This window comes from Agelaius tricolor, unplaced genomic scaffold (assembly GCF_023055355.1).
Source record: "Agelaius tricolor isolate 1412-34295 unplaced genomic scaffold, bAgeTri1.0.p SCAF_38, whole genome shotgun sequence".
NCBI classification, from domain to species: domain Eukaryota; kingdom Metazoa; phylum Chordata; class Aves; order Passeriformes; family Icteridae; genus Agelaius; species Agelaius tricolor.
The window spans coordinates 4,338,579-4,350,910 of record NW_027269298.1 but is presented as its reverse complement, the minus strand read 5'-3'; the positions used below and the strand labels follow the sequence as shown (position 1 = coordinate 4,350,910).

Genomic DNA, 12,332 nt, shown 5'->3' with positions numbered 1-12,332 from the left:
TCTCAGCAGGAGTTCTCAAGTCTTTTTTGTTGTTTATTTGTTCATATGTGGTTTTGTTTGCTTTGCAACCCTAATGCTGCCAAAAACTGTCAGCTCTCTGAGCCTGCATTTCAGCTTGTTCACAGCAGACAGGTGGGGAGAGCTTTGGTGGGGCTGCATGTCAGACATGTCCCTGAGGAGCTGGAACACTCTGGAATATGTTAATTATCAAAAGTCAGATTGTGTCAGTGCAGGTGTAGGTTAGACACGAGAAGATGGTTTGGTGCTGTTTGTAGTGTAGGATTCTGTTGCAAAGGGCTGGATGAGAAATGAACACCTGTGAGATTTTGCCTGTAACAGAAATGATTATTGAAAGAAGAAACTCCATGAGAATTTAAATCTTGCTGCCTCTCCTGATGCACTACAGCGTTTCAAAACAATTTATCTCTCAAATGTCCTTACAGTGCCTCACTTCTGTAGTCATGATAGTGAACTTCACACAAATCTATCAATAATGAAATCAAATGCTGTCAGCTCTCCCCTGTACCTAGATTCAGGTAGAAAACACTACAGGTAATCTAATATTAATCTTCTGTGCTTTGAAAGCCAGTAATTGAGAAAACTGCACTAGAGTTGTGGTGGATGGGCTTCATACTGGAAATACCAACAAAAAGGAGTTCCCTTAGTGTCATTTGTATTGAAATGAGATGGTGATAGGTGTTTTCATCAAGGGCTTAAAATTTCATTTTACTAAATAAATATCTATTTAGGTATTCTCAATATTCACCAATTTCTTATTTTCTAAAAGGTTTTGTACTAACATGTCACTGTAACAAAAGATGAATTACAGATAAGCAAATCTCTCAGGTGCTGCAGTCATTGGGTGTGCTAAGGACTTACTTCTAACATGAAATCCCAATTTCTGAAGAGTAATTAGCTTGGGATTCAAACCAGGACTGTGATTGTTCTCATACTTCCTTCTTTGTGTTGTCTGTGAGGATGATGAATAGGCTAGTGTGATTAATTTTTAATAAGAATCTAATTTGGATGGTCTCATTTCCAGCACAGCATATTTTTGGTGGTTTAATCAGGTTTTCAGCTTTTAGATACCTCTTAGGCATAGGCATGAATATTCCAGTCTTTGTGCTGCCAGATCTTCTAGCCCATTATATGCATTTTTTGCAGAATACTATATTCATTCAGCCTGTGTTTCCTTGTGAAAGCCAAACCTGCAGATTTTCACCAACTCTTCTCTTGCTGTTGATTGTAAATAGTTAACATGTTTTTTAAAGATAATTTCCTTCTGTCAAGTAAAGGACACAGAAATATCTCATTTCATATAAACTCATTTTCCTACATGACTGAATTTTCTAAGTCTGGACAAGCCTCCTCATAATGAGAATTTGAAAGAATATAGTTGAGGGGATTGCAGGGAATTTGAAGACGACTGTTGGGAATTTCCTTGAAGATCAAGAAACCATCTGTTTTCTTCAAGACAGTAAATCTGCTGAAAAACAGACTGAGACTGACTCTGGATTACTACTCCCCCTTTCCCTACCAGCCTATCTTTATCTGCCATGTGTAGGTTTTGATGGACTAGAAAGCCTGAATAATATCCAGGCCTTTTAGTCCATTTAAAAAATGGAATAGAATATGATGGAGAAAATGATTTGCTTCTTATTTTAAGAGAAGAGCGATCTCAGAAACCAGTTAGGATGCAGTATTTTGAAAGGCAGGTTCTTTCTCATCTTCACAATAGTCTCTGGGAAGCATCACCTCCTTTGGAAAGCATCACCTCCTTTGGAAAGCATCATCTCTTTTGGAAAGGTGCTGCTGGAGCAGAGCAGGCGCAGCCTGAGGGGTGAGCTGCAGATGTGGGGCTGGGGGAAGATTCTTCCTCCTGGTTCCACTGAGGTTCTTCGCTATTTTCTGCCCTAGGAGGGCACAACTGGCTCTTTGTGTGTTCAGCAGGAGTCCCAGAGGCTGTGTTTGGTCACAGAGGGCTAATCTGAGGGTGTCTCTCCGTGGTGCTGACTTTAACAACAGTAACCAGAGAACTCCTCTGCTCTGCAGGGTAATGTCACATCAGAGGAAGATTATTCTATAGTGCTAAAAAGACTAGGACATAAATCCTGCTTTCCTTCTTTGCTCATCTAGGCCTGCTGATCTGCTTGGACCTATTTATCCACATGCCATTTATGTAAGCCTGACCTCCACTGAGGCATTTATCCCTCACAGTGACCTATTTTGCAGAAGGATCTTTTACTGAGTCAGTGTGACACCTGTCCCTGAGAAAAATCCTACTCTGGATAATGGATCTTGAATTCCTGCTGCAGCTGGTAGGAAGGCTTTTAGCAGTGTGACTCTGAGTGAAATAAATAACTGGGTGGGGTGGAGCCAGAAGTCCTTGAGGCCTTGGGAATGTCACTGCTGGCAGAGCTGGGCCTGTCCTGGGGTCAGCAGCCTGATGGTACAGCAGAGGTTGCTGTTCTCTCAATGATCTGACCATGCTCAGCCTTTTCCTGAGGGCTGTTTTTTTCCTCTTTCATTCTCCAGGGCTGATGGTGGCAACTGATTTGTTCTTTCTTTGTTAGCTTTTGTCCTCAGGCTTCTAAAAGTCAATCTCCAGTTGTTGCTGGTGAGCCACAGGGTAAAACCAGATCTCCAGTTGGGCTCAGCATGGGCCTGGCTGCAGGGAGAGGGAGGGCAGCTGCAGGTGGGGCCCTAAAATGTGGGAGTGCAAGAAAGGAGTGGTCAGTGCTGGGACATCCCTCTGTTTTGGGAGGAAGAGGTTTTGGGTGCTTTATTGTCCTGAATCCCATGAGTAGCTGATAAACCTGCTGGACTGCATCCTGCATTTCTCCAGCTGCTTTCTTTGTTAGGGCTCCCCTTTCTTTCTCAATTTCATTTCTGATTGAGGCATCCCCATGTGTGCAGTTCTGACTTTTGCTGTACAACTAATAAATAACCTAGAATTTATTTAGGTAGTGGGAAATACACATGTAACACAAAAGCTCTGATGTTCAGCAGAAGTGTCAGTGACATAGTTATACCTGTGCATGGTTCAGCATTCCCCAGTTTTATTAACACTGAGTATCTGATGGTGGAAAAAGGTATTGTTAGTGACAAATTTTTACTTCAGTTTTCCTTCAGGTAGTATTTGCATTCATACCTCAATACTAAGGCACCTTTTGTTAAGTTAATGATTGTCAATAGTTGTTCAAAATGCAGCACGAAATTTTAACTTTGCAGTTTCATATACATTAGTGACTACTAAAATGGATCTCATGAGATATACCCCATTTTCTTCTGTAAATTGGAACAGAACATTAAAAAAAAGTTCCTGAAATGATTTATACAGTGGCTTGTTAAATAAAATGACCTTTTATCTGTACTAGTAATTCCCTACTCGTGCTTTTTTGTTCCTCCTTGTGCTTGTCAGCACTGTTCATCTTCTGCCTTTTTTTTTGCATGCTGTTTACTACTCTGGTGATGTATCCATGCTATTTTTATTTATTTTTGTTGCCTGGCTTTCCCAGGACCAGCCCTTTTTGCCTTCCCCACTTAGTGCCTCTGACTGTAGTGCTTTTCCTTCTAGGTTCGTACGATGAAAGACAGCAATCCATCCTGGAAGCCCACGTTCATTGTAAAGCCTGATGGAGGCTGCCAGGGGGATGGAATCTACCTCATCAAAGACCCAAGTGACATCAGGCTGACAGGGAGCATCCAGAGCCGGCCAGCTGTGGTGCAGGAGTACATCTGCAAACCACTGCTCGTGGACAAACTGAAATTTGATATTCGCCTCTATGTCCTGCTGAAGTCCTTAGAGCCCTTAGAGATTTATATAGCCAAAGATGGACTTTCTAGATTTTGTACAGAGCCCTATCAAGAACCCACTCTCAAAAATTTGCACCAGGTTTTTATGCACTTAACCAACTATTCACTAAATATCCATAGTGGGAATTTCATCCATTCTGCCAGTGCAAACACTGGCAGCAAGAGGACTTTTTCAAGCATTCTCTGCAGACTGTCTTCCAGAGGAGCTGATGTCAAAAAGCTCTGGTCAGATATAATTTCATTGGTGATTAAAACAATTATTGCACTGACACCAGAACTGAAAGTTTACTATCAGTCTGACATACCAGCAGGAAAGCCTGGGCCAACTTGCTTCCAGGTAAGTTGGAATTTCTGCCAGGAATGCAGTTGCTTCTGTGCATAGATTAATTTTCTGGTGGTTAATGACTTTTCTGAAAGGTTTCTCTAGTTATGGTGCTGCTCACTGGTGGGAGCTCAGAGCTCCTCACCCAAGTCAAACCTCAGTCTCCTGACCTGTGTTACTGCCAGCCCTAAGCAGATACAGAGAATTTTCAATGGGTGTAGGTTGTTAGTGACAGTTTGCACTCCAGATTCCATCTTCTACATGTTAGAAGTGAAGCTTTGCTGGTTCCTAACACTGTTTTGATCCTGGCAATTTCCAGACCCCCTCATCATGGGTGCCAAGGTTCCATGTTGGTAGATGCAGTGTTCAGGGATGGGGGTGCTGTGAAAGGAGCCACTGCCATGGGAGCCAAGGGGCTTCTGGAGTTATTCAGCACTGTGGAGAGTTTCTCAGTTACTTCTTTTCTGCCCCTCAAATGTTTATTCCTCCTCAGTGTTGCCATATGGACAAACACTGCATTCTGCAGAACACCCTGAGTAGAACTGAAGTGACATATTGCTTGTTATGCACAGATTTTAGGGTTTGACATTCTCCTGATGAAAGACTTGAAGCCTGTGTTACTGGAAGTAAATGCAAACCCCAGCATGAGAATAGAACATGAGCAAGAGGTAAGAGTTCTCAATGTGATACTGGAATGAAATTGCTTAGGTTGGGTTTTCTGGGCTTTTTTCCTTCTTTGAAAGATGAAAGCTGTCTGCTAATGTGAAACCTCCAAGGTTCTCTGTAATTTTCTGCTTTGAAATCATTGCTAATCTTATACATAGGAAATATGACTTATTGGAATTGTGAAAGCTCTCCATCATCTCTGTCATAAATGCATTTATTCATCATCTCCTGCAGTCGTTAATTGTGTTTAGGGGATTGTTAATAATCTTTTTCATGTTTGTATACATAATATAAATGATAACATCAGCAACAATCTTTTTTATAATATTTCACTTTACTAGAGGAATTTGTTGTAACATCATACTGAAAATGTGCAGGTATTTGTGCATCCTTGAAGAAGTATTTTGTAATCCATCATGGTGTATTTAAAATATAGATGAAGCACATGAAGTTTGAACAAATGTGGAATAAATCCCCCTTAGTTCTGTAGTGAATAACTGTATCCCTCTGTGATGTAAAGCTTTCTCCTGGAGTATTTGAAAATGTCCCAAGCCCTGTTGATGAAAAAGTGAAAGTTGCTGTCATCAGAGACACCCTGCGGCTGATGGACCCTCAGAAAAAGAAGAGGAAGGATACTCAGTAAGTCTGCTGATTTTCCCTGGTTTTGCATCAATGCCTTGCAATAAATAGAAAAATGAGATTGTTTGTCCCTGAGAAGGTCCACAAACTGATTGTAAATGAGGATATACCAGTTTCCCTGGAATATCTTACTCTTAACTGGTGCAAACAGTTTAGAAACTCAAATTTATTTATTTACGCTTCCACTTGAGGCCTCCTTCTTTTTTTATTCAAAACAGTAATGAGACATAAATTTGTGTATTAATTTGCTCGAAAGTCACAAATTACTCTGAATGAATTGCCCCATTGGAGCTGAAAAGTATGAATATTGTATTTAAAAATTGCTTCCTTAATCTGTGATAATAAACATAGTTAAATCTATGATCTAGAAATGAGAAGAACTGCCTGCAGCAGCTTGCACAGGAATGCCTGTGGTGGGATCAGGCTGAGAGAAATCATATCTTTTTTGGATGAAACACTTCATTTTAAGCAGTTCTTGAAGACATGAAAGGATGATTTTTTTTTCCTCTTATTTTTTCCCTATAAATTCTTGCTCATAGGTCTGCCTCCATGCTAAAGTATCCATTTTGCTCTTCTCTTGGCACTTAGTGGTAACCTGAAATGTTCTTCACATTCTATAATGATTTCAAGTGCAAATTTGCTGTCCTTTTGTAGACAGAGGCCCATGAACAAGACATGACTGATAATACTAACAAGTTCTGTATTACTGCAATATTATTATGAGATCAAACTCTTCCTTCAAAGCCTGTGCCACACAGAGAAGTTGCTGTGGTCAGTGTACAGAACATTTTGCAAAGCAATTTATACTCTGTGTTGCCTGTACTTAACCTCTACCCTTAAAGATTACTTCAGTGCACGGAGCTGAAAAAGATCATTTTTTAACCTGTAATTATGTAACTAGTCGTGGTGGTTTTTTCTGCTGAAGTTATGTCAGGCATTCATTAACTTCATATTAGATATGGAAAAAAGGCAAGTGATAATTACAAATAAATTGCTAGAGGACGCCAGTGTGTGGGGAAGGCTCATTCAGCTGAGGATTCTTCTCTGATACATTTAGAGTGTTAAATAATTCCTAACAGGATTAGTTGGTGATGAGATAAACCACTGGCTCTTCACAGCATGAATTCATCAGTGGTGCAGCTTTTCTTCCAGGGTGATCTGGTTAACAGAGCCCCTTGGAGATGAATATTGGTGTGTGCACCAAAATCACTGCCCAGGGCAGTGCCCTGGCACCTGCTGGGGGGGAAGTGCAGGAGCTCTGGCACAGCTGCCCCTCCTTCCCCTGGCATCCCCCCCTTCTGCCTCAGTGCTTTTTACTGAACTGGAAACAGTGTCTGCAACTTCTGGACCAAAACTTGGCCAAGTATTGACAGAAAAAAAATCTGGAAGAATTGCTGTTCTGACAGCAAACCAGCAGCAAGCCTCACAGACTCAAATTTGGATGCTAATTAAGTAAGGGGCATTAATCTCAGTAAGGTTTTAGCAATATATATAACATAGACTTTGAACACACAGGGGAAATACTGAGAAGTCTGAGCTGCATCTCAGGTAAATATTCTGCTGTGGAGAATTTGATTTCCTTCTAATTATCTCCCAGATTAAAATAAATGAGGCATCTAAATGAAAGTGAGTTTTAGAAGTCATCCTGAAGTACTTCATTATCAGGAAGGATTAATAGCTCAGAATTTTTTTAGTTTAATTTTCCCTCATCTTCATGGTGTTTTGATATTGGTTTCCTCCTTCCTATCATATGATGTACAATATTGGAAAAAAAAGTTAAGCTGAATAAGATCAGCTTATCATTCCATACATATCTCTTAATTTTTCCAACACAGCTCCAGTCTTTACATGCAGGGATTGGTAGTAACTGTCTTGGCACTGCCAGCAATTAGTGATTGAAAATCTGCATTGATACATGTTCAAATCAAAGGAATTAAATATACATGGTGGCTTTTCTTCCACAGCAGAAATTACCTTTTCCTCGTTTTAAGTCACTTATGTGGAACTCAAGTTTCACTCATCATTAAGAAATAAAAACATTTAATAAAACCTCATGGCAGGTACTAATGTTTGCTCTGTCTGTGTGGCAGTGCTGTCCTCATGGATTTTAAGGCTTGAGCAGATGATGGCAAACATCCAGGCCATTGACATGCTGGAGCTAACCCAGTCATTTGTGTGACTGAAACTTGTCTGAAGCTTGTGTAGTAATTATTAAACTTGCTCTGGATTCACTCCTTGCACCAGAGGTGCTGTTCACAGCCTGCTGAAGGTGGGAGAAGGCTTCAGCTAAAGGAAATTTGCACAATTAAGTGAATGGTCTAATGACACTGAACAACATGTAAAGTAAATCAACGTTACTTATGTAAACAGCAGTTTAATTAAGATAATCACTGATGCAAATCATTGTGTATGTTGTGCCTCCAACAGAAAATCCATTTCAAAAGGCTTTGCAAACTTCTATTTTTCTGTGCCTAATTTGGAATCTTGATAGTAGTAAAAAGGTTTTAGTTTCACTGTTTGTTTAATTATTAGCAATTTATTCTTCCTCAAATAGCATTAGATTGGAGGAGCAAAAAGGAGTCTCAGTCTCATGTAAATGCTGTGTATTCTGCACTGGATGTCAGATGTTTGGAGGTATAAAGGCAAGCTGGCAGGATCATTTGGAGCAGGAGTGCTCAGCATGTTGTAGCAGGAACATTTATATCATCCCAAAAGTGCTAATGACCTGCTTTCCTGTCCTGTCAAAAATATTTATGCCCTGGTTTATTAATGCTAATTAATCCAGCAATAAGGACTCCTTTGTATTTCGGTTGCTGTTGTTTACTCTGTGTCCTGGTGTGATCTCTTGCATTTCCATGCCTAGTTTCTTACATATTTCAAGACAGAAAAGAACCATTTTATTCTCTTGATAAAGAAATCATAGCACTATGGCATGTGTGTCATTAGAAATATGAGTTTATTTCTCATGGAATAAAATCTGCTTTTTCCCTGCTAGAGATGATGAAGGTGCAGCCCCTAAGTAATATAATGACTTTTATTCAGCTCTGAAATAGCCATTGACAGAAGAAAGAATTGAAACACTTTGGAAATGAAATGTAATTTAATCTATGGCTGTTACAAAAACAATCAATTCCTTGTGCCCTCCAAATGGAATGCTTTTGGTTTATTACCTAGCACGCCCTTGTGTTTCATTGCTAGTTTATCTTTTCTTGGGTGCTTTCTCTGTACATGCCACTGCAGTGCTTTTTTTCCATTTGAAACCAGCCTTGAAATTTATTTGTGATGTTCTGATTTTTTTTTCCCCTTCTTTTTAAAAGATGTCAGGTACAATTCTCTTCTCTGGGTCCTGTGGCTCTAGAAAATGTCAAATATGATTAACTAATTTCCTGAGCAGGAAGAACCCCAATGTGGTTGCTCTCACATTTTTGCAAGATCAGCATGCAAACACTGGCTAATGTCACTCTGTTCTGTGAGCACCCTGTAAATATTAATGTCTGTCAGACTGACTTTTTTATTTTATTCTTTTGGTGTTAGGAAGAAATTCAGTCAAAACAAGGTTTTGTAGAAATTGCCACACAAAAGATCTTCCTCTTTTCTTGCACGAAACAGGGTGGCTCATTTTTTCCACTGTGTTGGTTACACAACTTGAGCTCTTGAAATGATTCCTTTCCCTGAGAGAGGAAAAAGTGAATAGTTTCTAGGAGGAGAATGGGATCTGTATTTAATGAAAACATGAATTAATTTCTGGTCATCCTTTTATATGTTCCAAAGACGTTTTCCAAATCCTAATGCTGTTTTTAATTTCTTGATATTTAGGATCAATTTTGTACTTCCTTAAGGAAAGTCAGGAAATCACCTGTTCAGATCTATTCCATTTATTTTCCAGATATTTTTCTTCAGTTTCATAACCTCCCTTGATGTTAGAGTCATGTTTAATGGAAAAATGAAAATACACTGCAGAGATGTCTCGAGAGTGTGATTAGCCTAGATTGTGTTGGTGATAAAGTCATTCTTGCCATTTATTACTGTGTTTATCTCACTATCTGCATTGCAGGGTTGTGATTGGGTGACAGGGGTGGCTGAAGAGGGTCAGAAGCTCAGAGCACAGACATGTGGAGAGGCTGGATGGGGGCTGCTGGTGCTGCAGCTATCACTGATCAGGAGATAATGGCTGTTCTTCAGGCTGCCTGTAATGCATCTTCCTTTCTGCTGCTGTGAGCAGCTGCATTCTGTTCCTCAGGGATTCATTACTCAGGGCTGTCAGTGCCTTTTGCATTATATGGAGTGAGTTTAGTGCCTATCAAAATAAGCATGTAATAAACCCAGCTATGGAAATATCAGTGTTTGGGTTTCCATTTGCTAATTGACTTTATGGGCTGACTGCCAGAGCTTTTGGTTGATTCCTGCATCCTGCAAGTCTGCTCAGGTTTGCAGCTGTTCAAATGCCTCTCAAGCACCACCTCTTCACTCCAAGCCTCCTTTCTGCCTGAGACTGTATAAACTCATATGTGTGGCTTTCCTGAGATTGATCTTTCTCCTCTGGTTCATTTTGGAGGCTGACACAATTCTTTTCTCCATCAGTCAAGATGACCCAGCGTTCATGCTGAGGCTCATTCTGCCAAAGCCCTTTGGAAGCACATTGAATTAGCCCCTTTCTCTTTCCTACAGGGCTTTCTGGTTCAGTCCTTCATCAGGCAATCTGCCAGCTCCACTATCAATTCGTGTCTGTTACATTAGCCCGGGCAGCTTTTCATGAGTTAGACATGTGAGGGAGACTTTTAAATGTGATGTTTGTCAATGTTCCTTCAGTTCAGATTACTGAAATGTTAACTTGGTTTCTCTGTAGTTGAGAGTATTTATTTCTACTGCTATTTCTCATCCTGCTCAAGGAACTTGCCTCAATGACTCTCTTCAGTTTTGTGAAGCAGATGTTGTGGTATCTTGATCCTTGCTCTCTGTTCTTGCTTTTCCAATTATTTATCTGCTACATCCTTAAGAGCATTTAACCTTTCTCCTATTGATTAGGACAGGCCCTATTGGAAATTCTATGAACTACAGTGTGAGATGTCCCTCCATAAAGGGAAGGATCTGGTAGTGCTTGACTGACAGAACAGTTCTACATTGCTTTTAAGAGCCACTTATGTTGTACTGCAACAACAAAAAATACACTACTGAGTGCAGAACATTGGCAAATAATTTGAATGTGCTGTGGCAGAAATCCCAGCACAGAAAAGATAATTAAATGTGATGATAGATCTTTTAATTTCTAAGTGGCTATAATCTGAAATATAATCTGAAATGTTTTAATTGACTAAAATGGGTAATAATGGGTGATAATATTTCTTTTAAAATAGCTAAAACCACCTCCCTTGCATAGATACAGATTAATTTATGATTATTCCTATTTTAGCCTTCACCACTGCAAAAAGTGCTGTTGTTCACAGTCCAGTTTTGCAAGCAGGGCTGTGTTTGCTCACACACTGTATTCCAAGCACTCACATCTTGACTGGACAGGCTGTACTTTAACTTGCACAGAAGGAGTGAGTTCAGTCTTATCCTGAATCTCTTGCAATGACCCCGTATTGAAGGACAGCTGGAAGTGCTTCCAATGTACTCAGCAAGTGAGAGGATGACAGGCCCAGCTCATTTGGAAATTTTAATAGACAAGAACTGATATGGGCTGCAGGACTTGAAAAGGTTTCATTTTCAGCACTGTGGAATTAATTGGCCCAAGCCCATGGCGTGCTTTAGCAGTAATTGGTGTGTGCAGTGCCCCTGGCTCTGGGGTGAGCCCAGCTCTGGGTCTGTGCTATCAAATTGGGACTGGAGACTACTTTGGCCAATTAGACTTGAATCACAGTGTTTTGAGATGCAGCTAATCTAATTAGCTTTTTATTGACATCTCTTTTCTTTCTTCTTTCTCTCTTGTGAGCAGTAGAGGAAGGAATGGAGATAAGCTAAGGAATGTGACCTGTGTCTCCATAAAACCTGAACTTTCCCAACATTTGAATGTATCAAAACATGCTCTAGCAATTACATCTCTTAGATATTCACACCATATTACATTTTGAGTTGATCATTAAGAAGGGTTGTGGTTTTTTTTTATTTTTTAATTTTTCCTCTCTTACAATGATTCTTACATAAAAAGAAAGCTTTTGTGATAAAGTACAGAGAAAAGGAAAACTGTCACTTTCCTCAAGTTTTTGTAGTGCAGCCACAGGACTGCTGAAATGTCCAAGGTTTGCCCAAAAAGAAGGGAGGTCAGGAGTAAAGGAGTGGCTGCTTCATCTCCTTCCACATGGCCTCAAAATGAACATGGAGGCAGCAGCTCTAAATGCATCTTTGGATTCAGGAATTTGGTTAGAGATTGTCGGTGAGTCTTGGTGGTGGGAGAGCCTGGGTTCACACAGGTTGAGATGCACTTTGTGTCCCTGTCCAGCAGCTCTGGCTGGGGCTCAGCTCTGCTCTCTGAGCCTCCTTCCCAACCCAAACTGCCAGGGGATCTTGGAGCTCCTCTGCTGCCTGCTCCTGCTTTGCCTGAATTCTAACAAATTAAGCTGCTTTGTGTTGCTTTGCTTTGTGTTTTAAACCATGAATTCAGCAGGACTTCAGAGCATCCCTGGGAGCTGTGTTGCATGCAGATGTTTGCTGTATCCAGGCGTTGCTGAGGGGCAGCTTCAGCTGGAACCAGTGAAAATTCAGGTTAAATATGGTCAGAGATGTGCTCCAGTTACATTGGGGAGGGTATAAAACAAAAGCAATTCTGACCTTATTCATCAAGTACTGAAGTGTTTACTGGAGTGTTTGGTGGAGCCAGCCTTCTGCTGGAAGGCACCTTAGAGATCATCCCTATGATTTCCTCTTTAGTTTTCAACACTAGAAAGCTGTT

General features: G+C 40.3%; 1 protein-coding gene across 2 annotated transcripts in view; it reads left to right on the top strand.

Annotated features, from left to right (window-relative positions):
- TTLL11 (tubulin tyrosine ligase like 11) overlaps nt 1-12,332 on the top strand; it is a 33,944-nt gene that overhangs the window by 8,723 nt on the left and 12,889 nt on the right. For both annotated transcript variants that reach the window (XM_071454450.1, XM_071454449.1), the window contains exons 4-6: nt 3,578-4,153; nt 4,711-4,806; nt 5,325-5,443. In XM_071454450.1, the coding sequence (XP_071310551.1) occupies nt 3,578-4,153; nt 4,711-4,806; nt 5,325-5,443 (791 nt within the window). The remainder of the gene's footprint in view (nt 1-3,577; nt 4,154-4,710; nt 4,807-5,324; nt 5,444-12,332) is intronic.